Here is a 27,583-nt window from a genome sequence, read left to right on the forward strand (position 1 = left end):
GAAATAATGCAATTCAAACTCAACATCAAATCAAAAGGTAGTGGCGGTGTATGTTGGTAATATAGCGGAGGTGAATAGGGAGAGTTTGGCTGTTTATGGCCATGCTTATCGGTTCTTTCTTTGGATCGATTGGATTTGTTCCATGTTTGATTTCATATATTCTCCTTTTTAATATGCAACGGTGTTTCTCCGGCTGCGATGTGAATCGACCAGCTTTCGCCGGACGGCCTCGCTGCTCAGGTAAGTACTTGCTTGTCTCTTCCTCGTTGGGGTGCGAGGGTTAGAGCGTTTGAAGGCACTTGCAGGCTGAGAGGGAGAGTTGGCAGGCAAAAACTCCTTGTGATGTGGGAGTCTGATTAGTGCCTGGTATCTGTTATGGTTACGACGGAAGGCGGTAACGATGCCGCGATCAAGGTGGTTAAGAAGCCGTTCAGCACTGCTTGCTTGTGTTGGGGTTTGGTCGTTATCCGTGGCAACACCAGAGGCTCGTCGGGGTGTTGGTGTTAGACAGCCAATGGTAGATGCGGCGGCAGGGGAAGTAGGTTCCTCCAAGTCGTCCAATTCTCGGTCTTCATCGTCGGACGAGCCGTCCCCGAAGTCAATGAAATCGTCAACGTTTAGCATGGCCTCGCTATCTTCTTCATCCTCATCGTAGCTGGCATCCATCGAGTAGCGGTTGGTAGGGTAGAATGCCTCTGGAGGGCCCATGACCTGGCCTACCGAGTCGTTGCCCAGTGCACTCATCATTAGATTGGCATTGGAGCTTAACATAGGGCTCATGTCAGTGTTACGAGGAGACACCAGTGCATCGGTATCACTGTCGTCTATATGTGCTGTACCAGGAGAGTTGTTTGCAGTGTTAACCAAGCTGCCGGCAGCCGACTCGAGCCAGTCATGGCGGGAAGATGCATAAGGAGGAATGAGAATTAGCTGCCTGCCGTTGGGGGCAACGACAGCAACCGGTTTATACGGATCAGCAATGAACGTTCCTCTGAGAGGCCCTCGCTGAGGAGCACAAGAGTCAGCCTTGTTTTCCTCAGCGTCTCCGGAGAGTGAGACACTCGACTCTCTGCGGAGAATAGATCTCGGATGAGTGATGGTGGCTAGAGGGAGGTAATCTTCCTCATCAGTGGTTTCCCCATCATCAGCTATAGGGATGAAAGTCGATAATTAGTAACCAGAAAAAAAAGAAATATGGAAAAAAAGAAATGAGCTGATCTGCTTCATGGAAGAAGCAACAAGGAACCTACATTCGTAGCCACTGGAGCTTCCCACCGAGTTATCGGATTCTTCCACATGATAGATGTTATCAGGCAAGTCACAGAAGTCACTGTTGATGAATAAGTCATAGGGACTTCGTGTTCGCCTCGGTGGTCCTGAATCCGTCTCGATCATTCGTCGTAGGTCAGGATCAAGTCGATCCTGGTGTAAAAAGTCGGGAAGCAGTTCATCTTCATCACTAGACTTGTCAGAGTCGGACGAGTCATCCGACTCAAAGTGAACTCGCCGTTGAACAGGAGTCTCAGCTGCCTCGCTGGTCAAACCTGCATCAACGTGGTCACTATGTCCTCCAGACTGCATGAGAAGATGCTCGTCATCAAAGAAGGAGCCTGCGGTGTAGAACGGGCGATGCTCAAGATCATCCAGCTCCGTCCACTCATCACCGCCACCGAAGCCGGTGCCGGACAGCCTACTGAAGGTAGACCGTTCATTCTCAGATTCAAGAATGATCTCCTCTTCAATTTTTTCCAGCATCAACTCTTCATCTTCGCCATCACTAACTTCATCAACGCCCTGATAATCATCGGAGTCGTCGGAGCTGTCAATATCACTGGGGATAACGGAACTGACGGAGCTAACAGAGCGAGCGTCATCATCTTCTTCGGCATGCTGCAACTTCAGCTTTCTATCCTGCAACAATGAAATTCCACCAGTACGCCCCGCCTTATGGCCAATTCGTCTCTTGCCACCATAAGACGGGGCAAATGCTGCTGAGGTTGAGTCTTCATCATCTTCTTCACTCGAGTCCCCACTATCGTCATCATCTTCTTCTTCATCACCGGTACTCATGTCCTCACTGGACGAGTTATCACTCGATATAGAGGGCGGTGCCCTGCGTTTGTTGTTTTTCTTAAGCCTGAGTTTGAGCTGCGGGGAGCGTGATTTTCCGCCGATCGTTGAGCGGCGTTGTTTTGAACGAGACAGGGACGACGGCTGTCGTGTGATCTTTGCCCCGGAACGGCCCATTGTCAGTTAATTGTTCTCGTTATTCCTTTCTTTCTTCTTTCGTTATGATGTCGAACGGTTTTTTAACGACTCTGGTGATTTAAAGTTTGCAGGCTGAAGCAACTTATATCGTGGCCTTGTCCCGATATCGCAAGTTGAGATGCACAGAGAGGATAAGAACGTATAGTAGCGGGTACTATCACAGCCGTATAATTAAGGGCAGATGGCAGTCGGAGTATGGCGGAAAATTATAGAGGGGGGGGGGAAAGGTTAAAAAAAAAACGGTCGAAAAAAAGCGGCGTCACTATGATGGATAGATTGCGTTAAGGGGGGGCAATTTCGACGCACGAAGCGGGGGTCGTCGAAAGAGTAATTTCAAATATCGTCGAGGTCGATTTGAGAGATCTTTCTTCTTTCTTTTCCTTTGTTTAACTCGTTGGACTATCTCAGGGCTGGGGGGTCCCTTAGAGGGTACGTTGCCCCCCCAGCGGAGGAGAATTTAGAGCCCAGCGACAGCCATGTTGGCAAGAAGAGAAAAAGGGCAATCGACGATATTTGATATGATGGTGCTTTTTATCCGTAATGGGTTGCTTTCTTGGTGAACCGGTGCGGTTGCTGTCCTGCTGTTGGGTTGTTGAAGAGGAAGAGGAAGAAGAAGAAGAAGAAGAAGAAGAAAAAAGGAAGCACGCAGGGACCACCCATCTGTCTGTGCTGGGCAGGGATCGGCGGTCCAGGCGGTCGGTCTCGGATAAACTTAGAACCGATTTTTTTTCTGCCGCTCGGAAGGTCTTGGCATGATTTTCCCCTTTAGGACAGACATGATTGGTCAGCCACGCTCACCGTCTTTTCCTCTTCTGTTCTCCACATGACTTTTCTTTTGATATCAACTTTCTTAAAGCCGAACTTCATGCATCGAAAGACAAGGGGATACCTGTATAGATTATACTCTAGGTACGGAGAACACTTCTCACAAGTCACGTACTACTCTGTACATTCCATATGGTCTTGTTGCCGTCTGCGTGTGCTTGCTAACGACAGTGTAGACATCCTGTGTCCATAAGATGTTCCATGTTGCTGGAGCCAACCAGGGGCCCTGCAAGTATCAGGTCCTGTCTGGGGAAACTGGCGCGAGACTTGTTACTCCTTCGGCCTGGGTATGGCTTGTATGGACCAGGCCAGGTTCACTTCTGCATTCCAAGCAGCATATATCACATTCCGTGCAGCCCTTCTCCGCCCCATCTTCACGAGCAATTACAGGTTCCGTTTGGGGGGAGATGTTGTCCCCATCCCAGCCTTGCGTCTTTCTATGCATGACGCCAGCCAGTTAGTGACGAAATCTACCCAATCCACCAAAAGTGAGAAAGAGTCCCACAGCATAACGGAGCCCTCTGCCTTTTTTTCTGCCTTGCTCTCTCCCTCCCTCCCTTCTAACCGCCTGTATTCCTGGTATAAAGCGGGATTGTAATCTCATCTGCACCATGCATACGTAGTACATACGATATATGTAAAGAGAAAGGTAACATGGCAAGGTTAACGAGTGCGATGACGATGATGATGTGCATATAGTGGAACTTCGATCTAACCATTTATAAATGGATGACGGCAATACTGACCACACATTGACAGAGCAGCAGTTGCTAGTTTCTGACACTTCACACGCTATTACGTTGTGGGATAATAAGTAGTAGTTTTCGTATAAAAAGGCATATCCTCTTAACTGACATAATAATAACTAATCTTTGGACTGGGGCCTAAACGAGAAAACCGCACAAACCCGATCTTAAATCTCTTGTCTCAGAAGGGAGTATATGCACGTACAGGCTTGCTGCAGGTAGCCGAGACTACATGCACAGTAGGGATACTGTGTGCTCTATGTACGGTGTACTATATACGTACGATTCCACCTTGTGTCGCTGGGGGATTAATTCTTCTCCTGACGTGTACAATAGATGTTAAAAAAAATAGTGTTACCTTCCTTTTTCCACAGTGTAATATATTATTCACCTCCAATTCTACCTTCCGTCCTCTTCATTGCGATCCCTTGCTTGCATGGTTCAATTGGTCCCGGGCGGCTATAACTTCACATTCTCCTCTTCCTTCGTTTGACGTGTTTCCTTGTCTGCAGCAGCTGCTTCTGAGGTGGCAGTTGTCGGGGATTCGATCTGCGTCGGAGCCTGCACCTCGTTGTTTGACTGCCTTGTTAGTTGGGCATCGTTTTCGGTGTTTGCTACTGTTTCTGTTGCTGTAGCTGGCGCTGGCGATACCTCGTCCGTGACATCGATCACCCTACCATCTTCACCTTCACCTTTCTCTTCTTTGGTCCCTTCTCCAGCCAAGCTAGCCTCTCTTGCAAGGCGTTCCTCACGACCGCGCTTGTGGCAGTACCACAGGACCATCAGTAGGACTGTTTTTATCGTATTGTTAGCTCAATAGAGCGATATGTCTAAGCATATGGATACGTACTGAACAGCCCAAGGGACCAGAGAACGTTCATTCCAATTAGGGCAGGGAACCTTGCACGTAGAAAGGCGATGATAGATCGAAGCAAGCCTGCAAGGGCTGCAGGCTTTCCTGCCAGCTCCTTCAGATTAGGTACTTCGATACCCATCTTTTTCGCTGTGCTCGTTGCCTTATCGACATGCTGCAGGTTAATCCCACTCTTGCTTGCTCTCGCTGATGCAGCTGCAAGCATCTCTGGAGCAAACTTCTCCGTCATTTTGTTGGGCAGCTTCTCAACCAGCTTCTGCAGGAAGCTAGGAAGCTTGGCGTAGCTCTTTTGTAGCTCCTGATCGCCATTCGTGAGCAGGGACTCAAGGTCACGATATGCTGTCGGCACCCCGTTGACTAGGTCTTTGAACACCTGCTTGAACTGTTCCAGCAGTGTTTGCGTGTCGCTGCTTATCGAAAACACTCGGTTGTTAACAGCTGCAAGATTCAACTGCTCGAGGACTTTAGATAGATCTTGTTCTTCCTTTTTCTCATTTTCGGCCTCCTTGCTAGTCGCACTGGTGTCTGCTGAGTTATCCTCGGTCGCTTTACTCTTCCCCTTATCCATCTTCTCGGTCTCGCCCAGCCATTTTCTATCTTTAAGCATGTTCCACAGGCTCTTGCGTGGCTTGTGCCCTTTCTCCATCTTCGTCTGATCTGTAGAAGTGGAGGCCGCTACCAGCTCAGTGACGGAAGAATCAAGTTTCTCCTGCGACCCCCTGTCTTCAGCAAGGCGTCTCAGGTCATCGTCCAACGGTTCATCGATCAGTTCCCTATCTTGGCCATTCCCAGATGCTCCAGGTTGTTTGTCGCTATCATCTCCAGCCGAGATAGATGAAGAAGTCGTAACATGGCGAAGGAACGCCTCGTCCTCGTCTGTCAATACAGGCCCATGTGCTTCCGTTGCTAGATGCGGCCCAGGTTTCGACTCAGGTTTAGGTACAGGTTTCCTCCTGATCGATTTCATATATTGCATTGCCATGGTATATCACGATTAAGACGAAATTCGGGGAAAAAGAAAGAAAAGAAAGAAAAGAAAGAGAGTAATGGTGTTGGTATGGGTATCTAATTGTTGAACAGCGTAAATCTAACCAATACACGAAAGACGTCAGAAAATGGCCCGGTGACGGTCACACTTCAGCTTCCGTCGATAAAATATAGTTTAAGTATTCAAAATCAGGCTGTGGCGATTATATGTAAGCCCTAAATCATTGTAGGTCCTCCGTTCTCCGGGGTCGTCAGGTTTTGATATCGATGTTGATACTGATTTCGATGACGAAGACAAACCTTGGAAGTTTTGGCGGGGGGAAGTCGCTAAACCAAAAGAGGACTAGCGCTTGGTGGCAATAATCCAGGGGGGAGCCTTGCTGCATATATAGTACATCAGTTTACCAAGATGCGGTCACTAAAACAAGAAGAGTGCTACTGCTCATGTGCTTAAGTAGATAAATATGGTCATATTTGTTGAAAACTTCCTTGGACCCGAAAATCACATTTCCGTCTCCCTTGAATTCTTTCGCCAACTTCCACATTTCATGATTAGCTTGCACTCTCTAGAGGTACGTCTAGTCGCAGTATGTTTTTCATAACTGTATAGGCAGGTAATTGTCGCGTATATGTTGAGCACGTCGATAAACTTCGGAGAACGTAGGGCTTGTTCATCCAGGACATATGGGACCCCATCTAACTTCTCGAAGCTAGGATACCAAACATAGTGCACGGCCACACAATGCACAATCCTCTGATTTTCCTTCCAAGAAACGAATTATAGCTACATCCGTTTTCATTAGGCTACCGCGGGCAATTTCGTCTCCTCTCAAGTGGACTTCGCGTTCGAGCTTGCCGGTCATGTTGATCTTACCGTAGACAGCTCACAGAGGACTGACATCATTTCAAGATGACCATCTGCTGTGGCACCAATTTTCTCTTCGAGCCTCACCAGCAGCCTGCTTTCTACCTTACTTTCCACTTTATTTCTATATGGCCCTTGTTAGTGTATGTTTCTAGGTGGTGGGGAGGGAGAAACCATAATCTCTATTCCAGGAGATAATGGGTTCCAGGAAGGCATCAACGTGAAAGACAAGTTAGTCGGGATTAACCGAAGTGATACTTCGCAAATTGCTTGCATCGACCGGGGCCAGCCCTATTGCCATAAGAGTGGCTGGACTCTTCGTATATCGTATCGGTTGGCTGTAGTACGATCTTCGGGAGATGTGACTGAGTATCCTCCTCCTTCCTCTCACACTTTTGACGATGCACCCCGTCCAGGTCTTTTATCAGGTTAGATAGGGAAGTATCTACAAGGTTGAAGTGATGTTGGTTTCTTGTATGTATGGAAGTTGCAGGGCTTAGCTGTATAAAAACCCTTGGTTTCCCGCATCTAGATTGAGGTCGTAACTAAGGACTTGCGGGGATTTTATGGATTATCCGCACCATCTCATAGCCATGCCCAACCCAACCCTTAGCCAAACTGCGATTGTACTATAGTAGGTAGAAAACCATGATTAGACCCACTGAATAAGCTACAGATACAAAAGCTTAAAGTGACGAAAGCCAAGTCTAGCTTCCGTCCCTGCCAAGGCTAATGCTCAAACTTCAGGACTATTGTCGGAATATAGATATTCCCATAGGCTAGCAGATTCCAAAGTTGCTGCCTGGCATCCGTTACTAGGGCGTTTTGTCAAAGTAGTCGGCCTGGTTGTTCTGGCTGACTGACAATAACGAAGGATGTTTAGTTTTTATCGGTCTTAGGTTGAGTACCCTAACTCTCATCCTTTCCTCGGGAAAGGAGTTATCGAAACAGTTATCCGTCAGTTAGCCGTTAACCATCAAAACGAAGATGGCATGGGCGGACATTGTTCATGAAGCTACCCGCCGACCACCATCACCACCGCCTGGCCACACCTACTCTCTCACTTGCTTCGTATACTCTCCTAACGCCCCCTCGACAAACTCACCACCTGTCATCGCATATATCTCTAACAACGGCGATGTCCGCGTAAGGACTATTGACCTAGACTGGATAAAAAACCCACGTATTGTGGCACAAAAGTTGCTTACTTCGAAAATACTGAGCCGGTACGATTTCGAAGAGGTATTACGTCAATGTAGTCGAGAGAGTACCGGCAGTACACAAGAGAGATGCTCGGCCGCATCACAGCGTCTCTGCGAGTTCCAGCCTGCCTTTGACCTGCAGTTTTTTGGTCGTCAAATGTCGGATATCTATCTTGTGGCACTGCAATCTGGCTTGGAAGACGATCTATGGGCGGATCCGCCTGAGTTTAACCCAACTTCCTTCCCGTCAAGCTGCACAGTGCTGTAGCTGTGATGGATCTTCGAACCGCTCCCTCTGTCTCCGCTTAGATATCCTCGTGAAGGAAAGCTACACACTGCGGCCTTGCTGTTTCGATTGCGACCTCGTTCTTGCTTACCTTTACAAACCCCTTTATGTTTTCCTTCTTGCCATAAGAACTCCATCGAATCGTCCATAGCGGCTAAGTGGGGTGACGAAGTTTATATTCAAGGAACGAACCTATTAAGGCGAAAAGAAGAAATATGGAATGAACCAAATGTTTAGTTAGCTATACGAAAACGAATTGAGATTTGGGCCGACTCTTCCCACTAATAAGCACACCCGTTAATTGACTTAACTCCTTTGATATAAAAGCTGAGAACTCTTTGATATGTGTAAGAGTCGACAACATCTGTCCCAACACCAGTACTCAACCCGTCAGTCCACTTGATATTGCGGGAGTCGGATGCGAAAGTGCTGGGGTGAGGCGCGGGATCTCGTAATAGTTAGTTCGATCTCCTCCACAGCAACAACGTTCCCTGCAACTGCAATGGGGATGCATTATATATTGATAACCCCAGGTTTTGATGCCCGCCAACTTCAAAAGTACCTTATACTCTCGATAATAAATCGCAAACGTTCACGACAGTATGACTGACCGCTTCGCTTCCGCCGATGAGCCCATGCACAGGAAATCGGCGGAAGAACGAAATGCCTTTCTAGCGATGCTGAAGAAGGGCAACCGGTCGCATCGCGAGGTTACTGACAAATACGTAGAGTTCTGGGAGAAAAAAGAGCATGGAGAGAGAAAAGAGAACTACATGTCGTTAGTGAACAGGTGGGTAAAACCATGATCGTTCGCTGTAAAGTACGACGATGATAACAGGATATTAGCTACTATGACCTTGCCACTGATTTCTACGAGGAAGCATGGGCACAGTCATTCCACTTCTGTCGATTTGGGCCGGATGAGCCGTTTCTTCAGGCTATTGCACGTCATGAGCACTACCTTGCGTTTAGGATGGGTATCCAAAGTGATATGAAGGTCCTCGACGTAGGCTGTGGTATAGGCGGGCCTGCACGGGAGATATCTACATTTACTGACTGCAAGGTTGTTGGTGTGAATAACAACGGGTACCAAATCCAACGGGCCACGGCGCATGCGAAGAAGGAGGACCGAAGTGACGACGTTTCATTTGTCAAAAGCGATTTTATGGTGAGTGTTTGGTCCGATTATAACATAGTAATATCCTTTTTACTGATGCTGATGTTTACTGAGCAAAGGAGTTGAACTTCCCGGATGACTACTTTGATGCCGTATATGCGATTGAGGCAACGGTTCATGCGCCGTCTCTCCAAGGCGTATACGAGCAGATCTACCGTGTCCTGAAGCCTGGTGGAACAGTCGGCATATATGAATGGGTGATGACGGACGAGTACGATGACTCTAACCCTTCTCACCGTGCGATCAAGCTAGGAATTGAGCGAGGTAACGGAATCGCCACCATGATGCCCCGTAAGCATGCGATGGAAGCCATACAGGCAGCGGGATTCGTCCTTGAATTCGAGGAAGACCTGGCTGACAAGGGAGATAAAATCCCATGGTACGCGCCCCTCGCAGGGGAATTCCAGGCTCGTAGCCTGTGGGGTGCATTCAGCGCTTTTCGATTGACCAAATTTGGCCGGACAATGGTCAATATGCTACTGAGAGTCCTCGAGGCTGCCAGGTTTGCGCCATCAGGTACCTCCGAGACGGCCGAGGAGCTCTCTTTGGGCGCAGATAACTTGGTTGTCGGTGGCAGAGGGGGATTGTTCACGCCGATGTATCTAATGATTGCGAAAAAGCCAGCAGCTCCATTGGTCTAGGGCAGGAAATGATATATATAAAGCATCAACATCCCCGCCAAGGTTTGTTTCTGGTTTGTGAAACAAGAACGTTGGCCTCGGGCAACACGGTATCAACCCCCCTGAAGGTATCGGGGTTCGTAGCTGACGTCGATCAGGTATAAACCCGGCCGTTCCATGTGGTAAACGGGATATCAAACGACTCAGCTGTTGGTGCAACTAAGCAGATGCGTAACCAACTACGTATATATGTCGATGTCCAACTGGAAGACATCTTCAGGCTTCCTGGTTCCCTAGTAGAAACCCACCCAGTTCCACCGGATAAGCCTTGCCAAACCAGTAACCAAAGTTGGTCTCAGGCACATCTCTGCATAGCAACATCTAGTTAGTTAGCAAGCCAAACAGTTACATGCGATGCAGATATCTGACTCACAGCGTATCATCGTAAGCGGGGATCACAAGATGTAATATAAAATGCGCTATTGTAGGCGTTGCCGTGTGTGAAATCAACCGCCTTGCTGCCTTCGTCTGGGGTGTCACATGACTGGTCCGAATATCAACTTCAACTTCAGCTTCAACTTCTTCCTTCACCACGCTTCGCAGGACCGGTCAAGTTCCCGTATCGAGACAACACCTGGGTGTCATCTCGTGCGTAAGGCCTATTCAAGGATTCCCGTTCTTTGCTGACGTCCTCATAATCTCCTTTACAGGGGTTTTTTGGGATAACGGCAGAGGAAGGTTGTTCTTGAAAACAGCTTTCCAAGGCTCCCATGCGACGTGCGTGATACTGCACAGCGTCTAACCTCCTCCCTTTCGCCCGTTAAGTTGACCTCCTACGCTCATTATATATATATACATGTCCGAGGTTCTTCGGCCACTCGTTTTTTGGTGCTCTCTTCTCTTGGTTGACCTTGTGACTTGTGGGGAATAACTCGTTGGAATTCCCACTGACAGCCATGTTCAAACGTTCGTTCTCCTCAAAAGACCGGGCAGGCAAGTCCGTCAAGCCGGCAAAGAAGACATACCGTGAGAACTTGAGAGCCAAATTGCAGGAAAGCCTAGATAGTCCACCAGTTGGGAGGTTAGTATATTATCCACCTCCTCCGTGAGCGTATTCCAGGCTCATTCATCTAACGCTGAGATATGGACAGTACCCTCACGAGCCCTATAATCACTCTGGTGGTGGGTGGTGATAATCGTCTTTTTGCCGCCCATGAAGATATCCTTTCTGTTTCACCTTTCTTTTTATCTGCCATAAGAGAGCAACCTTCCGATGATGGCATGAAACAGATTGCCCTTCCTGATGAGTGAGATATTTGTGTTATCTGCCGTTAAGCTACGCATGTGTCTAATATTTTTCGTTAGAGAACCCGAGATCTTATCCTGCGTCCTCGAATTCCTATACAAGGGGGACTATTACCCACGCTTGATGCACAACAAGCGTCGCAACTCCTGGCTGCTCGAGGATGCGGAGGACTTTTCTAAAACCGGTGGCCGCGGGTCCTGCGAAGCAACAATCTTCCACCCTGGTGTTAATGACTATCTTCTTCGAGACACTGTCATCTACTGCGCCGCTGAGAAGTATGGCTTGGATGAGCTGAAGCGCCTCGCTCTTCGTAAGCAGGGCCTTCAAGCTGGAATCCCAGTCGATGTAATCCTTCGATCGGCACGGTATACGTACGATCACACACCAGACTCAGAATCGCGGCTCCGAGCTCATTTTCTAGCACTGATAATCCGAAGTCGCAAGACTTTCAAGAGGAGTGGAACCATGCAGATGGAGATGGAGAGCGGCGGTAAAATGTTTTTCGATCTGTTCGTGGCAATGTGCAACCACATTGATGATGTCGTCGAGATCAGGTATGCCCCCCAAATTTCCTGACTGTTAAGGCTAATCCGTCTCTTTCTTTTTTATCTCGTAATTATTATTCAGGGTTACTTCTTCTTATATGGTGTTCTATCTTACTAAAACTCCCATAACTCATTCACTTACAAACAAACAGCAACAACCGATCTCCAAAATTCATCTGAAGTGACAAAGGTTGCATATAAAACCTCGAATCTATCGTATCGACCTGCTCGGTCGGCTAAGAATGGAAGAAAATAAATTGAATCAAATACTCCCTAAACCAAAATTGTGCAACATGATAACAAAGGAGGATGAAGTACCGTGCCGAGCAAATTTTTACTTGGTTTTTTATTAATCTGATTCTCTTCTCCTTGGATTGACTGATCTATTTAAAACAGTGAAAATAACTCCAAACAATACTTCGCTTCTCTCGAGATTGGCCGCAAGCATTTTATTTGGCTTAGGAAGAGAGGATCGGCCTTTCCCCTTGCTCGAACAGACTGTCTACCATCGACAAAAGGGGGTACTGCCTGCTTTCTCTCGCTGTTTATCTATTTTCTTTTATATTTCTTTACCTAAATTGCAGCGCACCGCATCCAAACTAATACATATGAGCGACAAACCTGTGATAACTATCGCAGTGAAATTTCCCAATTGTTTTTTGGTCTTTTCCCCCAGTGTGTTATGTATTTACTCATTTACTGTGATTATTGCTCTGTCGTGATTTCAACTTCTATAGCTAGAAATTAAGATATTCGGCCATCTCAACTTGTTCTTCCTCTATTATACTAGTATTAGTAGTTGTAGAAAGTAACTATTGTGATTTACGGGACCGGTTCTTTTTTTTGTCGCTGGTGAAGGTTGAAGATAGCATACTGTTGAATTGTTATCATGAGCCAGAGGCCCCAAGGTAAAACAAGGAGATGTTCACCGTGAATATTCTATACAGGAAAAGGTGTTTGAAATCAGACGAAATAGCCGCCACAAGTTTCATTCCCCTTTCCCCCACTCCCAGCCTCATTGATTACAGAAATCCCCTTTTAAAGGATCACAGTAGCCATCTTCCATCCGTCTGGCATCAAATTCCGATGCCGACGGCATCTTGATGTTTTAGAACACCGAGTGGAATGCCGCACGTCACGGCCGTGACATTTTCCTCCATGTTTGGGTTCAAGTTTTTTAATTTTTCTGAAAAGGTGTTGATACGTAAATGGTGTCTCCATACCACGGCTCGTTAAGAAGGGTAGTGAAGCGGGTATCAACAGTAACATCAATCATGTCAATCATGTCAACGGAATGGCGTAGAACAGTTCGGTAACGTGCTGTCATTGGCCACACGGACATGATATATTAGAGCTCGCGCGGCCGCTGCTCAATGCTCAACGTAATGTGCAGAACGTGTGTATGTTCGTGGTTGTTGATATGATGATGTTAATATAGGGACCAATTCATGAGTGGATAAATGTATCGCCGCTCTGGGAATCGGATCAATGGTTGGCCCGGCTGGCGTGCCAGGTTTCTCCATATGGGTAGCATCTATTTTATTAATATCAGTTGCTTTATCGAGGATCTTTTATGGCCTGGGTTTGTTACCAAAGATGCCGAACCAGGACTACACCGGAACACCATTTGCTAATGTAGGAGATACGTTGCAGCAAAGCCACGGCCCATGAAATCCGCCGTAACACCCGCAACGGTGAATACTCCAATAACATCTATATGGCTTCCGACTTATCCGGTTCTTCGTATATCCACGCTGTCATTTGGGCGGTGGCTTGATATATGGCACGATTGCCATAATATTGGAGAGGAAGCTTGACTTCGACAACTATTGCGGATGGCAGATTACACATCCACCCTCTTTAGCTGTGGTCTCGTTATCGCTTAGAAGGCTGAGAAACGTGTATAATACTGTGCAGTCCATGACAACGTCGAGAATATAGACCAAGCTGTCGAGCATATATGGAAAAGACGATAATCGCTCGACAATATGCCGTTAATTAAAGAGGCAATAAATTTTGCCTTATGTTTTTCATCCGGTTTATCGCTTTAAACAATCAGTATATACGCTATAGTAACAGCTTTTTAGCCGTTGGGATGATACTAACCGTATATGTATACCAGGACAAGCTCTCTATATTCCCGCCTTCCATACCAACCTTCTGGCCGATGGACAAGCAAATATCAGAACTTAGTTAAGATGGTCTTTTCCATGAGTCGTGCCGTTTGAGTGTTATCACCATAGATTTCGTACGTTTGATCAATATCGAACTGTATTTGGTTGATCAGCCGCCGCCACCAGACTATTTCAGCCGCAGCATACGAGAGAGACGTTGTTAATGCTGTGACAGTCCGCTGAAGTGTTGCTTCCGATCGACCGAACAGGCAAGGAGGATACTACATCCTTAAACGTCCTTATATGCCTCACTATCGACACTAGGATAGTTTGGATACCTTCCTGAAGCTTCTGGGCGTTTCCTCTTCCTTAGTACTTATACTCCTTGTACCCCTCTAAGCTCTCTCTCGCCACCAGCATCGCTTGATACCTCGAACGTTCGTCGGCATTTGGAGAAATCCATGAAGATAGTCACTCGTATACTCGATAAACAGGTCTTTGATGTCTCTTAGGTATTATGTATGTATGTAGCCGCTGAACGCATCTGTCTTTCTCTCTGCTGTTGTATTTTGTCGTTCACCTGAACCAGAAAGACCGACTAGTCTCGACGGTAGTCATGCCCATGAAGAAATACCTGGATGCTGGTGGCAAAGATAACTATGTATTCAACATATTTGTGGAGTTGATGATGATGGTTGAGCGAAGGTTGTTGCAAATGTGGCGTTAAAAGTGCCTTTAAATACAAAAAAAAGTGCCAAGCCAAGAGCTCTAACTTCCTACTGGACAGGTATGCCGCAACACACTGGCATCAACCATATCAAAACAGCCCAAGACACCCACAAACGATGATGAGCTGTATCTATTAGCTCGAATCGACCAGTTTCTATAGTGTATTTTCAATATTCTATATATAAAGGGGGAGAAAAGGCGTCCTATATCTGCCATCATGTTCGCTGAACTCGCTCCCTACCTCTCCAACCCACGCCAGACCTTAGCACAAATCCTCAATTTCGCCCTCGTCCTCTCTACGGCTTTTATGGGATGGAAGGCCCTGTCAGTATATACCAACTCGCCCTCGCCCATTGTCGTGGTGCTGTCGGGAAGTATGGAACCGGCCTTTCAGCGCGGTGACCTGCTATTTCTATGGAATAATAGTCCGCGCGCAGAAGTTGGGGAAATAGTGGTGTATAACGTGCAGGGGAAGGATATTCCAATCGTTCACCGAGTTATCAAGGCGTTTGGGGCCGGAGACGGAGGGAATAAGAGTCAGAGGAGGCTCGAGAGGGAGGCGGATAAGCCTAGCGGGTGAGTACCCTACACATACCTGTTTTACGATAGACGAGAGGAAGATAGCTAGTATATGCTGTGTAAAGCATACGGAGGAGCCTGATATGAGGTTGAGCGGTACTATAGTGACTCATCTACTGACTCTTGCATATAGACCCGGCCTATCTTCTCCTCTCTCACACCAGATTCTCACAAAAGGCGACAACAACATCGCAGATGACACCGAACTCTACGCACAAGGCCAAGATTACCTTGATCGCAAGCTGGATATTGTTGGCAGCGTGCGAGGATACATCCCAGCCGTTGGATACGTGACGATCATGCTGGCGGAGAACCCATGGATGAAGACGGTCTTGCTAGGAATCATGGGTGTGATGGTGATGTTACAGCGGGAATAGAAACGGACAACAACCAAAACCATACTTAATGAAAAAAAAAGACAATATTTGGACTTCTTTGTGTGTTTTTTTTGCATCCCTGCTTCTCTTGATTGTTGGGATGCAGCGAGTGTTTTACCCTAAGGGTAGCATGTGCATCATATCATGGCATGGCGCTGCTAGTTTGTTCATCATCTTTACTTGGTTCCCTTCATAAGTTCTATATTTGGACCCCAATCAGGACACTGTGTTTCCCACGTTATTGGACAGTTGCATATACCTCCCTGTTCAGCAGTGGCAAGTCAGACGAATTCACAATACCCAATTCTCATGGATGATTCGACCGTATGGTTGTTGAACGGGCTGGCCATATTCATGTCCATGCAGTCTCCATACCCGGTCGTTGTTTCAACCAGATGGCCGAAGGAGCGGCCTAGTACATAGCATACTTCAGAATGAGGCCATTTTATATCTCCATAATCGGTCCGAATACCGTTATATAATATATTGCTCTTAATATATATGTCAATTATCCAAGATTGACCCCTTCTGGATGGGTTCCGGCTAAAGCATAATGGATTACACTTCGGCCGGCGGTATCAAGTACCTCCTGCATATACCCATTATAGTATACATAGTATACCTTAGCCAAGTTTCCGCATATGAGCGGATTTTGTGTGCTGAAGCCATTAGTGTTTAGAAAGGAAGTTCCAGGAGGGCGTTTTGAACCCGACAGCTCGATGTGTTAGGCATTTACTTGTTGATACTCTGCCCGTCGGAAAATCACATTATGCTGCATGTTTTAAGCTCGGTATGCAGGAATAATGCCTTTGTCCTAATGATATTCCACATAATTATTTGGAAATGCTGATACGGAGTACGAAGCAAGCTATGTGACGTGCTTGGTTCCATGTATTCTGTACAGTTTGTTTAGTTGGACACAAATAGCTCATACATGAGACTCAACAATTGCACTGTAGATATTAACAATTGACCTAGAAAGTAAACTACCAACCCAGCTGATGTCTAGAAACTTTCAGATCGCCGAACGGCGGGCAAAATAACCAGGTTCTGCCAGTCCGTAATTACTTCGTAGACTCGCCCAAGGGAGTGACATATTCTTGGAGTAGTCATTAATTTGGTTGCAAGGCAAGGCAGACACATTCGCAACACGCAAGCTCCAGGCCTCGAGGTATCGAAATCGGCCAAGTCTAGGTCCATCCAAAACTGTCAAATGAAAGGGCGTTATGCGCACCTCCAAGGGATGTGATGTGGTATGACTGACGGGCGGTCAATCAAAGTGAAATACATAGAACTCGAAACGAGAACCATACACATCCACACACCAATACATGATACCCGAAACGGATAACTGAGCCGGATAAACTCGTCACCGCCCATTCTCACCACGCGCCCATCAGGGGGCCTCTGGCCCATTAGCCAACAGAGTGCGATCGTGATGAAGAGCCCATGCATCAGCACCCAGCCGACTTCCGTCGTTCAGGCCGGATATTACAGTCGTTGGCTAGGTGAATATCCATGTTCATGCTGAAAATCCACATCAGCTCAGCCTCAATCGCAATTTGAAAATGCAAATAAATCGAGATGAGACAAATGCATGTGCCGTGAACGGGCGAGTCGTTCAGTCACTGGAGGGTTCGCCGAGTCGCCGAGCAGCCGACGGGTAGATCAGTGATCACTATATGATCATCCTGCTCTACAATGTATATGATTGTCTTGGATCAGCACAAACAGAGCGTCATATACATACCTCTGCTGTCTATACGGAGGGTGTATGGAGGGGCATTCTTTGTAAACACAGCACCAGGCAAAATTTTCTCACCATTACCGCTGGAGTGGATCTCTTGTTTTACTATAAAATGTGGCCGATTATTGTTAGTAATAACGAGTGGCGACGATCATAACCCATGAGCTCAAAACTAGAACTTCCTGACGCTGGAAAAGTGGCTAAGACGGCACGCCCTGGTTCCTGCATTCCTCAAGGGAACGAGAAATGAGGGAAAGATCGTGGCTTGGTTGGGTACCAATTGTCAACAGGGTTCACGGCTCTCGGCCAGGCCAGACTTTTCGCCCTGTGAATGTCAAATTGTGACCCGCGAACTGGATGGTGAGAAAAATACATGCAAGCACGGACGGGCATGAGTGGATATTGCACCAGGTAACAGAACACCGATCCATGTCTCTTCCCTGATGTGACACGGGCTACTGGGTCAAGTCTGGCCACCTGCTCTGAATATTTGAGTTTGCGCGTTAACTTTTTCACCTACCTTGGATGGCACATATGAGCATGTATCGTGGAATCGTGGATAGATGAATGGATATATCAACCCATCCTCTTAATTCTCAGCGTCAACCACGGTGCATCCTTGAAACTATCCCGAGAAATGTGTAACCTGGTCTCACAATGCGCTTTCCAGCTGACAACCCGGATATACGTAACATCCAACATCTATGAAATACCGAAGTATTCAGCGTGCATGGCTTGCCGTACTCCGAGGACGAGCTTGATCAGCTCAACTGCATATACATGCATGTTAGTTGGGCATACGGGAAGCTCCGGTGAGTCAAGCCATCCGTGCGCAGGCGCTGGTTATGACGCTGGTTCACCAGCCTAGACGCCCAGCGCCAGCTGACGACAGGGAAAATTCGAGTGGCAGGTGTAACTGCAGGTCAAGCTGCAAAAATGAAAACTTTTTTTATCGCGACGGGCCGATGCCTGTTCTTGCATGCCATTGGTTATGCGAAACGACCCGCTGGCGCGTCTAGATGCCTTCAACAAGAATCGCAGGCGCATAAAAATTGGAAAAATTTTCGTTGGAGGGGCCGTGGGAAAGTCTCTGTTTTCCGGAGCTATTTTTACATGGCCTGATGCGATGGTCTGACTGGCCAACATTCTAATATATTTCAATATACGAGACAGATGACTCAGGCAAAGTAAACTCTCGTAGCTTCGAGTAGTATCTTAGCAATCAACAAGCAAATAAATGAAGATGAAGTCGAGGATGTCGTTAAAGAAAAGAAAGGACACGGGCTACAAGTGACGTCAGAAGAAGCAGATTAGTCAGACAAAATGACTAAGGCAGGCACAGGCCCACAGTAGATCGGACCCACTTCTTAAAGTTTTATACAGGGAAGAATTTACAAAGAAGGAGAGAGAAACAGAACTATGATGCTGAGGACCAGGGGAGCTGTGGCCATGCCCACGGCATCGTCGTGGGCCTACGGGTAATTAGAAACTTCCCGAAGGTACAGAGGAAGCGGGTGAATAGAGGTCTATAAGAAGGAGCTCAATTCCCTCCAGTTGTTCATCATCATCATCACAACATCAACAGCAAGCATCAAAGCCAAAGCATCAAAACCAAAGCATCGATTAAGCCATCAATCAACCATCAATCACTAGAGTCAATACTCTCAAACACAACCAAACAACCACCTCACAGCAATATTTACTTTCCACCTACAACACCAACCAAAACAAAACCAAAACAATGGCTGCCAACGCTACCGACTTCACCATCCAATACGCCTGCTTCGAGCTTCCTCACATGAAGCGCGATTCCATGGCTACTTTCTCTGCAGCCTCTTCCCGCTTCCACACTCCTCGCACTTCCATGGACAACGGAAAGCGCACTACACCACCAACCCCAGCCATGTCCCGCTCCAACTCCAAGAGCCGCATCAGCAGCCCAAAGCTTTCTAGCTTCAAGGACCACAAGGCAGCCCACGCTGAGGCCACCTACTTCGCTCTCCGATAGATTCTTACTCGAACAACAGTCTACTACGACACACAAAAGTGCTTTTTAAGGGATCTTTGGGATTATTAGCGATGGATGTGGATACGGAAAACGGAAAAAAAACTGGAGTTTAAAGGAATTATTCTTTTATGATGCAAACGACAACTATCTAATGGAATGGAAGAAGTGAGATTTATTAATCTCTTAATTCATGGATAATTTGTTCTAGAGCTGGCTGGGCTTGTGAAGGGCGATTTTCCTCTTTATATAGTAACTAATAGCAACTCAATCAAACACCCTGATTATTCCTCATTTTGCATTCTTTTGACTTAAAATTAGGATAATATAGGTAAATGAGACAGGGAAGGATGTAATTCTATGTGAAAAGGGGAGAACTCTCTTTTGACCAAGTGGTAAATAGGGCCCGTAGAGAATAAAAATTGGACTATATACCTTTTCTTTTTTCTAAAAAAAAACTGTTATAAGTGAGTTCTTCCCATGTATTCCCATTCTGTTTGAACCTTTTCACTTCTGCAAATAGACGCTAGCGTCTCTGTCTGGAATGGCCTTTTTCTTAAAACACTTAATATGTGTCTAGATCGGACCAACTCAAAAGCACTGTCAAATTTTGCAAAGCAACTTTTATCTCCCCCTATTCCGAGCTCGCTACGCTTAATGCTTATAGATACCCTTTCCCTACAACCAAACGTTTCTGTCCCAAAGGAAAGATCGTCTCGATAAGCCAAGTTGCATGCTCTATAGTATACGCTCAGATCCAGACTCAACGTAATACTTTGCAACTGTATCACCGGGAACTACCATTACTGTCACAGCCATGTGGTAAATACAGTTATACAGCTCTCATATTGCGGGGGAGGGCCTATTTATATCACTTGATATGTCTACACTTCCAAAAGAGAGTATTTAAGTGTGGTCTGTGTCATCTGTAATAAGCAGCCACGGCCCGACCCGCTATAAACTCAAAATGGCGTTGTGTCAACTCCTTGGCGCCTTTACCCATCATTGTCAATATTATTAGATCCCAAGCCGTTTAGTAAATTTATGTTTGATTGATTGAATATTTAGTGAGCTATGCCGGTGGACAGAGGACAAAGATCCTTTACATACGTCCCTTTGCCCAATACCCAAGCTGGGTCGCGCAAATTATCCCAGGAAGTCTTTATGGGCATCAGTTCATTTATGTATTTATTAATCTTTCATTAACCTATCTCCAAGACTAGTATTAGTGCTAGACATACGCTTATCTGCGCTGCGGAAATTGCTGCTCGCGTTCCTCAATCAGTGCTCTGCCGTGGCTACTAAATCAACTACTAACTAGCGTTAACACACTTGGTTGTATACCAGCCCTAATAGTGTCAAAGAAGGAAATTATAGCTAAGTTCGTACATTTACATATCTAGGCATAGCGCAGGAAGTGAAGGCAGGGGTATGATGTTCTTGAAGAAGATAGGTAGTGCGTTCATGACTTCTTTTGTGATCGTAGGTACTACGAAACTGTAAATATCTTCCGCTTTACTTCCCCCCCGGGAAGCTGTGCCACTATGGTCAGGTTTTAATGGTTGAGGCACCTTGGACTCGATAGACAGCACGCTTTACTTTAACACGGTGTTCATTGCCTGTTTTTGATAGCAGGTTCAAGGGCACTTGAGAATAAAAATCCTAGGACATACACACAGGCAAATACGAGGTCAGCTCTAAGGTAAATGTCATATGAACAACCTTTATACATATTCGTATTCAGTGGTTGACAGTCATACATAATCTTTCAAGTATAGTTGTTCTGGGGCTAAGGGAAGGCTAGTAATGTATGATCTACTAGGTAAGCTGACCATCTGGTGCTTGTGTCACCGATTACAATAAGCCCCAGGCTAGGATAGTTAGGATCTCCTATATTTCCTGGGTAAGAAGATGGCATGAATATTATCTCGATCTCGGCTAGTACAGTTAGTAAGGCTAATCTATAGAGCCTTAACTGAGAGCGGAGAGCTATTGTTCCGTTCGGTGACTATTGATGTTGGCATTAAACAACATAAGTTGTATCGTGTAGACAGTTAAGAATGAATGTAGAATATCATATGCTTCTCATCCAGCCCCGTCTTTGCAGACGACATTGCTAGTAAACTCTCTTGTGCATGCATGACTGGCATCTTGCTGGCCAAGATCAAGACTTTTTAGGGGCGGGGACTTGCTTGGGACCCCAGGCTGACTAACCTGGAGGTTCAGACTACGATAAATTCACTTCCGGCCCCAGAGATCAACAAGCAAAGCCGGATAAAAGCCCCAGGATTTATACCATCATATACGTTCGTTAAAGCTGGCCGTGCAGTTGCTCTGAGTCAGACCGTTTTTTACATCCTTGTCTCGCCTAGTTACCCCGCGAGCCCTTGCATACTGTTGCCTAGCATCCAACATCAAGCGCCGACATATATAAAGGAAGTGACTCCCTGCAGAGACTCGATATTTGCCTCTTTATTGCACCTCTAGGTGATTCTGAAGCAAGCACGCCTGTTCTACGACTCACAACTGGTTATCATGGCGAGTCAGAAGCGCATTTCAAAGGTACGTCATAGAGTTATACGAACACCAACATTATACATACTAATGATACGCCATGGGGGATGTAATAGGAATTGAACGAGCTCCTAGACTCGCCTCCAGACGGCGTCGCAGTCGCCCTGGCAGATGATTCGAACCTATACAAATGGACCGTTCAGATGCAAGGCCCCGAGGGCTCACCGTACGAAGTATGTATATCAGTCACCGATACCTATAAACTTGATAATCAACCCAACTAACCCTCTTACAGGACGGGACATTCCAAATAAATCTCACTCTACCGACAGACTACCCCTTCAAGCCACCGACAGTATCCTTCGCTACAAAAATCTACCATCCAAACGTTTCTAATGATGATAAAGGAACCATGTGTCTCGGCATGCTGAAGTCTGACGAGTGGAAGCCGTCGTCGAAGTTATATGCTGTGCTGGAGTTTGCCAGACAGTTGCTTGCAGAGCCGATGCCGGATGATGCGGTAGAAGGGAGGATTGCAGAACAATACAGTAACGATCGGAAACAGTACGAGAAGATTGCGAGGGACTGGACGAGGAAGTGGGCTACAGGGAACGGAGAAGGGAAATAAACGTGATGAGAGATGAGAATGGGTGGGCGTATGAAGGTTCGTGTTTTTTTTTTTTTTTAGAATATGATGACCATGACGGATATTGATAGATCCATTCTTAGGTATGGTGGTGGGATTGTTTCAGGGCTACATAAGTATATCAACTTGCTTCGTCTGGTCTTAGAACATGAGTGTAATTCATCCCCTTGAAGTAACAAGGCATTCTACATACAAAATGATGACATCTCTAGCCGGATATATAATCTTTGCCTCAACTGGTAGAAAAATCCAAAATGCATCTTGTAATACAAGCAAGTAACGCTACATAGTAGTATCAACTCCAATCAATGAACCGTCGGGACGCGAAAAGGAAAAATCAGCGAGTGGTGCAGGGTAAAACCCAGGTTGTTCGTATAAAAAATACAGGCAAAGAAAAAGCAATGAAAATTGTTCTGTACCACGTACGGTAAATATTATGTAGTAGAAGTGACGACATCGTTAGTCCTTGCGCACCGTGGGCAAAATCGACTTCTCTCCATTTTGCATCAAGTTCATGGAGTTAAACGGCCACTGATTCTTCCCAAACGACTTGGCGAAGGACTCGAGACCGCTCGTTGCATAGCCGAAGTATGGCTCAACGAAGCGGTTCCATAGGCTTCCTACGAACAGCATGATTGCGAGGAAGACTGGTATCGTACATGCGACGATTAAGTCTCCCGGCTGGGGAACGACCTGGCCGTCAGTCCCGTTAGCGAGCTTGCCTGGCTTGGTGACGCCAAGGAGGGCGTTGGGGCCGAAAACAAGCCATGCGAGAACAGTGCGCATCAGCATTCCGTGGAGTAGGTAGATGGAGAAACTTAGGCCTCCAATCCAGTGTAGCCATTTATGCGAGAGAACATGGCGCATCTGAGGAGAGTACATTACGCCGAAGCAGAGGAGCTGAGCACCTAGGTTAGGCCAGGCACGGCCCATGGCTGCGTTCTTGGGGAAGATGATGCGGCCCAGCTGTTCTAGTTCGCGAGACCAGCGAGCCTGATCGGCAAACCGGTCTGGATAGGAGCACAGGTAGAGGCCGAGAGTGACGATGAAGTAAGGTAGTATGGTTGTTATTTTCGATTTCTTGGGAGGTGGGAGGTACGTTAGTTCGGCCAGTATCATGCCGGCGAAGACGTTAGGTCGAACGATAGCTATATAGTTTTCGGTCAGTATACATCTAAGAGTATTATATATGGAGGAACGTACTGTCACCCGCAATCCAGCCCCAGGCGTAGAGGATTCCGAGAGCAGTGAGTCTGAATGCTGGTGTGGCATTGGCCGTTGCAAGGAGAACCATGTAGATGAAGAACGAGCCCTTGAAGAGATGCGCCAGCGCCCACTGCGGCTGATCATATTTATTCTCCCCCACGATCCAAACCGCAATCAATTCCCAGCTGACGCTCTTGATTCCTTGGAATATAGATGTGCTAGGCGCGGCAGCCGTGGTCATTATCCAGTATGCATCAGACCTCCTTGCCAGACCGTACAGGCCAAGCTCACAGAGCATAAACGATATCAGCGTTGCCGCAGAGGCAGGGAGCATAAGACGGCCCGTCCTTCTAAAGGCACCGATCGAGAGAGTCGAGACTGCATCCTGTACGCAGCCGGAGCGTATCAGCTGGATAGTTTTGAGGGAGTTGACGAAGCCAAGGAGGACGAGAAAGACGGAGACGGCTGCATTGCCTTGGCCGATAAGACGAAGAAAGGGGTTCTGGAATAGTCTCCTTGGGCCATCGGTAGATATAGAAGGTGGGATAACACTTCGGGCAAAGCATAGTGTGATATGACTTGCAACAACGAAGAGGGCTGCGATACCCCGAAGGCCCTGTTCGATTGTATGGAGTCAGCAGTTGTGGTGGAGTCGCATATCCCGATCTGATATCGGCATCGGGGGGGTTATTTGAAGACGTACATCAGCCCATCGTGTCTCGATGAATGGTTTCGCCAAAGGTCCTGCCTTGGAGGCCATTGCTAGGACAAGTCTATTATGTCGGAAAAAGAAAAAGGTCTAGAGAAAGAAGTAATACAGAGATAGGGGAAATGTTATCCCCCCTGGGCTTCCACAAGGGAACATAAAAAATAACGGGGAGGGAAGAAGTGAAGCTGCAAGAAGGAGTGATTGCAGGCCGCGAGGGTAAAGTCTGAAAAAGAAATAGGTCAAGAGAAAAGTATCTCGAGCAACAGAGTTGATCCAAGAGAGGAGGAGAAGAGACACTCGGGGCCAAAAGGCTGCTAAACCGGGGCCCAAAGGATGTTCCCGATCGCCCTATCGAATGTCAAACTATCTGTGACGATGACCTTTCCCAGCATGTGAGCAATGAGGACATGTCTCCAAGTCACCTTCGAACTGCGCCAGGTAACAGGTACTCCGATCCAGGCCATTCACACCGGCGGCACGCAGGTACCATGTACCAGTATTTGTGAGCCTAGTGAAACAGCCCATCTCAACCTCTCGTGGTGGAGCATACAAGCGGACCCGAGGAAGAGAGCAAAAGGAAAAGGGGGAAAAGGGAACCCAAAAGAAAAATTCGCCTTCCACAAGCGCAGAAGTGCGTGAATGGTGAAACCCCTTGTCCAGAGGAGATAATGTGTCCTGCGGCATTACGAACATCAGCTCATAGTGCTATACGCAGATACGCAGTTATGGAACTGGGATGGATGAAAATCTTTTCCCCCGTTGCACCCTCAGATCAGCCCGTCGAGCCGTCTTTTAAGTACGTAATCCGCGATGTGCATCTCCGGTTCTTCCCAGCGTTGGACTTGGCCATGGCAGCTTCAACTTTCTTCGACATCGGTCGAACCCAGAGTCAGAGGAAGGGCAGAAACCCAGAGCCATCCTTTTTTTGATCGGCTGGATGGATGGATGGGAAGGGCTGAACAAACGAGACCGTGGCGAGCGAGGGAGAAAGGTTGATATTGGGTTCGGAGTGGAACAAGGGTCCAAACTAGGGGCAAGCTTCGACATGTCTGATAGGATGACTGAGCAGGAGACGGTCCGCAAGGGCTTTTCTTCGGCGAATTCGAGTGTCGTGGCGCCTGTAGCACTGCCTGTAATTATTTAAACTACTGCATCTCCCCTTCGCTTTTGCAGAGTCGAGATATAATATGTATTTCTCCCCTTTGTCGAGGTCGTGTGTTGGTATGCAGAACCCCATGTCCGCCAATGTGCATGATCTGAAGAGGCCAGGGACCCTGCCTCCCAAGACTCCTTGATGAATAGTCTATATAAATGACTTGTCTTGACTGTGGGCTTTATGTGATCTTTTTGTCGCCCTGCCATGAACTTGAAAGCAATGATATCAGACGAACTGCTCCCATCAGGGTCGAAGCGTGTACCACGCAGCGCCATGTACGACAGGGCGTAACCTGCTTGTCATTCCATCCTGTTAGCCTGTAACATCCTCCCTGTGTAGCGTTGTCTTTTATGCATGCTGCCATGCTATTGTCGACATCCGTCTCCCTCCCTTGTTCTGAGGCCCGACCCGGGTCGAACACAGCAATCGAACCGCTCTCTTGCCAGAGGAGGACAAGCATTATTAGATGAACCTCCTGCATAATCATAAGCGTCTCATCAATGGCTATATAGCGGGGGGGGGTGAGAAGTTGGATTTTAATATCAAAGAACCGGAATGCTTCTTCCCTTTCTCTTCCATCTTCCCGTGCCCATCTAGACGCTGCAACTTCTTCGTAGACCAACTTCTGCTTCCTCTCTTTTTCCGTATTATATAAATATGTCATATCTCTCGTGTCAGCCAGCCCTGATGGTGATACTTGAAAGATGTCAGATACGAGGCGCTTCTTGTCTTGGGCAAGGCTCACCACATCGCCACAAATCGTGACTTGGTGACATTTTTCTTTTTCTTCTTTCTCTTCTTCCTCTTTCAACAATCGTTTTTGACTGCCGTCCTTTTTCTTAACAATCACACTGTTCTAGGGTTGTTCTTTTTTCTGCTTCTGTCGTTTTGGCTGTGGTGGGTGTTTGTTGTTTCTTGCTTGTGGGCTGGCTTCCATTCCATATATAAAAAAAAAGGGACGTCGAGAGAGACATCGAACCTCTTCACTCTTTCGATCTCACTCCTCGAGATGCTGGTCAAGCCATAGATGGCGGCCTCGACACTCGTTTCCGTGCACCTATCGACAGACGTTCCTTTCTTCGGCTCTCTCGTTTTTCTCTTCTCGCTGGGCTAAGAGCGTACGCACCAAGGGAGAGACCAGAACCAATGTACCAATTGAGCCGCTATCTCTGGTGTGGCCATGATCACACAGCGTGGAGGCGACAGTGCAGACTCCAGGAGGCCTTCTGCAGATATCCGCACGGCTAGGACGCTCTCGCCGTCGCCGTCGGGCTCTTCTGCCGGTGGTGCTGGTGGCGGCCGTCCTCCTCTCTCGCCGCGGTACTATGGCAGCAGCTCGTCCCCGTCCTTCCGCCCGCGTAATAATAACGCCAGACCAGACCAGCATCTCCTCCCACGACATCTCAATACCTCCTTTGTTTCGTCTTCTTCCTTTACGGGGTCTCCTACGCAGATATTACGTCCTGATGGCCCGGATCATGCACCTCCTGCGCTCTCTCGGAGCGGCTCGCCGGCTACTCCTGGCCAGCCGTTTTCACCCCAACAGAGACTGAAGCCATCCCCGTCCATGCCAAATGTACGTCAGAGGAGTTACTCCCCGTTTCAGATGGAGAGGCCGTCGCCTAGGTCATCTCCCAACGGGTTGTCGCCAAGTCGAACTAACCACCGTTACTACACGCCGGAACTGCACTTTGACGTGCCACCGCCTTCGCGGACGAGTCTTCAGTCTGCCAACACCGTCACGTCCAGTGTAGATCCGGCCAGCGGGACAGAGAGAAGCAGTGTCGCCACCAAGACCAGCTCTACTACCGAGCCGTCGCCAAAGATCTCGGAAGAGGACGAGGCCCGGGAAGACGTGGAGCAGGACATGTACGGTCATGGTGAGATGAGCGTGGACGATGCGATAGACATGTACCTCGACGGCTTTACAGACGATCCGTCCCCCTCCACGGGGAAGAGGAAATCAAACATCAAAGATCTACGGGGTGATATGCATGCCAACACGCCGCCAGACAGCCCAGGAGCAGAGCCGTCAACTCCGGTCAACGTTCCAGTTCCTGACTTCCCCAGCGACGCTCACTCTTCTCCGCAGCTCACGGC

General features: G+C 47.4%; 12 protein-coding genes across 12 annotated transcripts in view; 7 read left to right on the top strand and 5 right to left on the bottom strand.

The window, feature by feature from the left end:
- Nucleotides 1-168: 168 nt before the first annotated feature.
- MCYG_04812 (conserved hypothetical protein) lies at nt 169-2,247 on the bottom strand (the record flags this gene model as incomplete). Its single annotated transcript, XM_002847029.1, has 2 exons — nt 169-1,148; nt 1,251-2,247. 2 exons carry the CDS (start codon nt 2,245-2,247, stop codon nt 169-171), a joined length of 1,977 nt encoding a protein of 658 aa, XP_002847075.1.
- Nucleotides 2,248-4,298: 2,051 nt separating this feature from the next.
- Nucleotides 4,299-5,695, bottom strand: MCYG_04813 (conserved hypothetical protein; the record flags this gene model as incomplete). Its single annotated transcript, XM_002847030.1, has 2 exons — nt 4,299-4,630; nt 4,690-5,695. The coding sequence occupies 2 exons, from the start codon at nt 5,693-5,695 to the stop codon at nt 4,299-4,301; spliced, it is 1,338 nt and encodes a 445-aa protein (XP_002847076.1).
- A 1,857-nt stretch (nt 5,696-7,552) lies between these two features.
- MCYG_04814 (uncharacterized protein) lies at nt 7,553-8,035 on the top strand (the record flags this gene model as incomplete). The annotated part of the gene is made up of 1 exon (XM_002847031.1): nt 7,553-8,035. One exon carries the CDS (start codon nt 7,553-7,555, stop codon nt 8,033-8,035), a length of 483 nt encoding a protein of 160 aa, XP_002847077.1.
- Nucleotides 8,036-8,655: 620 nt separating this feature from the next.
- Nucleotides 8,656-9,871, top strand: MCYG_04815 (sterol 24-C-methyltransferase; the record flags this gene model as incomplete). Its single annotated transcript, XM_002847032.1, has 3 exons — nt 8,656-8,843; nt 8,900-9,221; nt 9,290-9,871. The coding sequence occupies 3 exons, from the start codon at nt 8,656-8,658 to the stop codon at nt 9,869-9,871; spliced, it is 1,092 nt and encodes a 363-aa protein (XP_002847078.1).
- A 935-nt stretch (nt 9,872-10,806) lies between these two features.
- MCYG_04816 (conserved hypothetical protein) lies at nt 10,807-11,886 on the top strand (the record flags this gene model as incomplete). The annotated part of the gene is made up of 4 exons (XM_002847033.1): nt 10,807-10,931; nt 11,002-11,157; nt 11,216-11,710; nt 11,784-11,886. 4 exons carry the CDS (start codon nt 10,807-10,809, stop codon nt 11,884-11,886), a joined length of 879 nt encoding a protein of 292 aa, XP_002847079.1.
- A 2,825-nt stretch (nt 11,887-14,711) lies between these two features.
- On the top strand, nt 14,712-15,500 carry MCYG_04817 (microsomal signal peptidase subunit; the record flags this gene model as incomplete). The annotated part of the gene is made up of 2 exons (XM_002847034.1): nt 14,712-15,120; nt 15,257-15,500. 2 exons carry the CDS (start codon nt 14,762-14,764, stop codon nt 15,498-15,500), a joined length of 603 nt encoding a protein of 200 aa, XP_002847080.1.
- A 1,625-nt stretch (nt 15,501-17,125) lies between these two features.
- On the bottom strand, nt 17,126-18,033 carry MCYG_04818 (uncharacterized protein; the record flags this gene model as incomplete). The annotated part of the gene is made up of 5 exons (XM_002847035.1): nt 17,126-17,196; nt 17,251-17,352; nt 17,545-17,572; nt 17,768-17,835; nt 17,961-18,033. 5 exons carry the CDS (start codon nt 18,031-18,033, stop codon nt 17,126-17,128), a joined length of 342 nt encoding a protein of 113 aa, XP_002847081.1.
- A 937-nt stretch (nt 18,034-18,970) lies between these two features.
- Nucleotides 18,971-19,255, top strand: MCYG_04819 (uncharacterized protein; the record flags this gene model as incomplete). The annotated part of the gene is made up of 1 exon (XM_002847036.1): nt 18,971-19,255. One exon carries the CDS (start codon nt 18,989-18,991, stop codon nt 19,253-19,255), a length of 267 nt encoding a protein of 88 aa, XP_002847082.1.
- Nucleotides 19,256-21,787: 2,532 nt separating this feature from the next.
- Nucleotides 21,788-22,394, top strand: MCYG_04820 (ubiquitin-conjugating enzyme E2 4; the record flags this gene model as incomplete). Its single annotated transcript, XM_002847037.1, has 3 exons — nt 21,788-21,814; nt 21,883-21,999; nt 22,062-22,394. 3 exons carry the CDS (start codon nt 21,788-21,790, stop codon nt 22,392-22,394), a joined length of 477 nt encoding a protein of 158 aa, XP_002847083.1.
- A 477-nt stretch (nt 22,395-22,871) lies between these two features.
- On the bottom strand, nt 22,872-24,378 carry MCYG_04821 (conserved hypothetical protein; the record flags this gene model as incomplete). The annotated part of the gene is made up of 3 exons (XM_002847038.1): nt 22,872-23,560; nt 23,616-24,234; nt 24,322-24,378. The coding sequence occupies 3 exons, from the start codon at nt 24,376-24,378 to the stop codon at nt 22,872-22,874; spliced, it is 1,365 nt and encodes a 454-aa protein (XP_002847084.1).
- Nucleotides 24,379-25,467: 1,089 nt separating this feature from the next.
- On the bottom strand, nt 25,468-26,259 carry MCYG_04822 (uncharacterized protein; the record flags this gene model as incomplete). The annotated part of the gene is made up of 3 exons (XM_002847039.1): nt 25,468-25,775; nt 25,916-26,167; nt 26,229-26,259. The coding sequence occupies 3 exons, from the start codon at nt 26,257-26,259 to the stop codon at nt 25,468-25,470; spliced, it is 591 nt and encodes a 196-aa protein (XP_002847085.1).
- Nucleotides 26,260-26,663: 404 nt separating this feature from the next.
- MCYG_04823 (GTPase-activating protein gyp3) overlaps nt 26,664-27,583 on the top strand; it is a gene marked incomplete at both ends in the record, with an annotated part of 2,364 nt that continues 1,444 nt past the window's right edge. The window contains one exon of the mRNA XM_002847040.1: nt 26,664-27,536. Coding sequence (XP_002847086.1) covers nt 26,664-27,536 — 873 coding nt within the window. The remainder of the gene's footprint in view (nt 27,537-27,583) is intronic.

Source organism: Microsporum canis, genomic scaffold (assembly GCF_000151145.1).
Source record: "Microsporum canis CBS 113480 supercont1.4 genomic scaffold, whole genome shotgun sequence".
NCBI lineage: Eukaryota > Fungi > Ascomycota > Eurotiomycetes > Onygenales > Arthrodermataceae > Microsporum > Microsporum canis.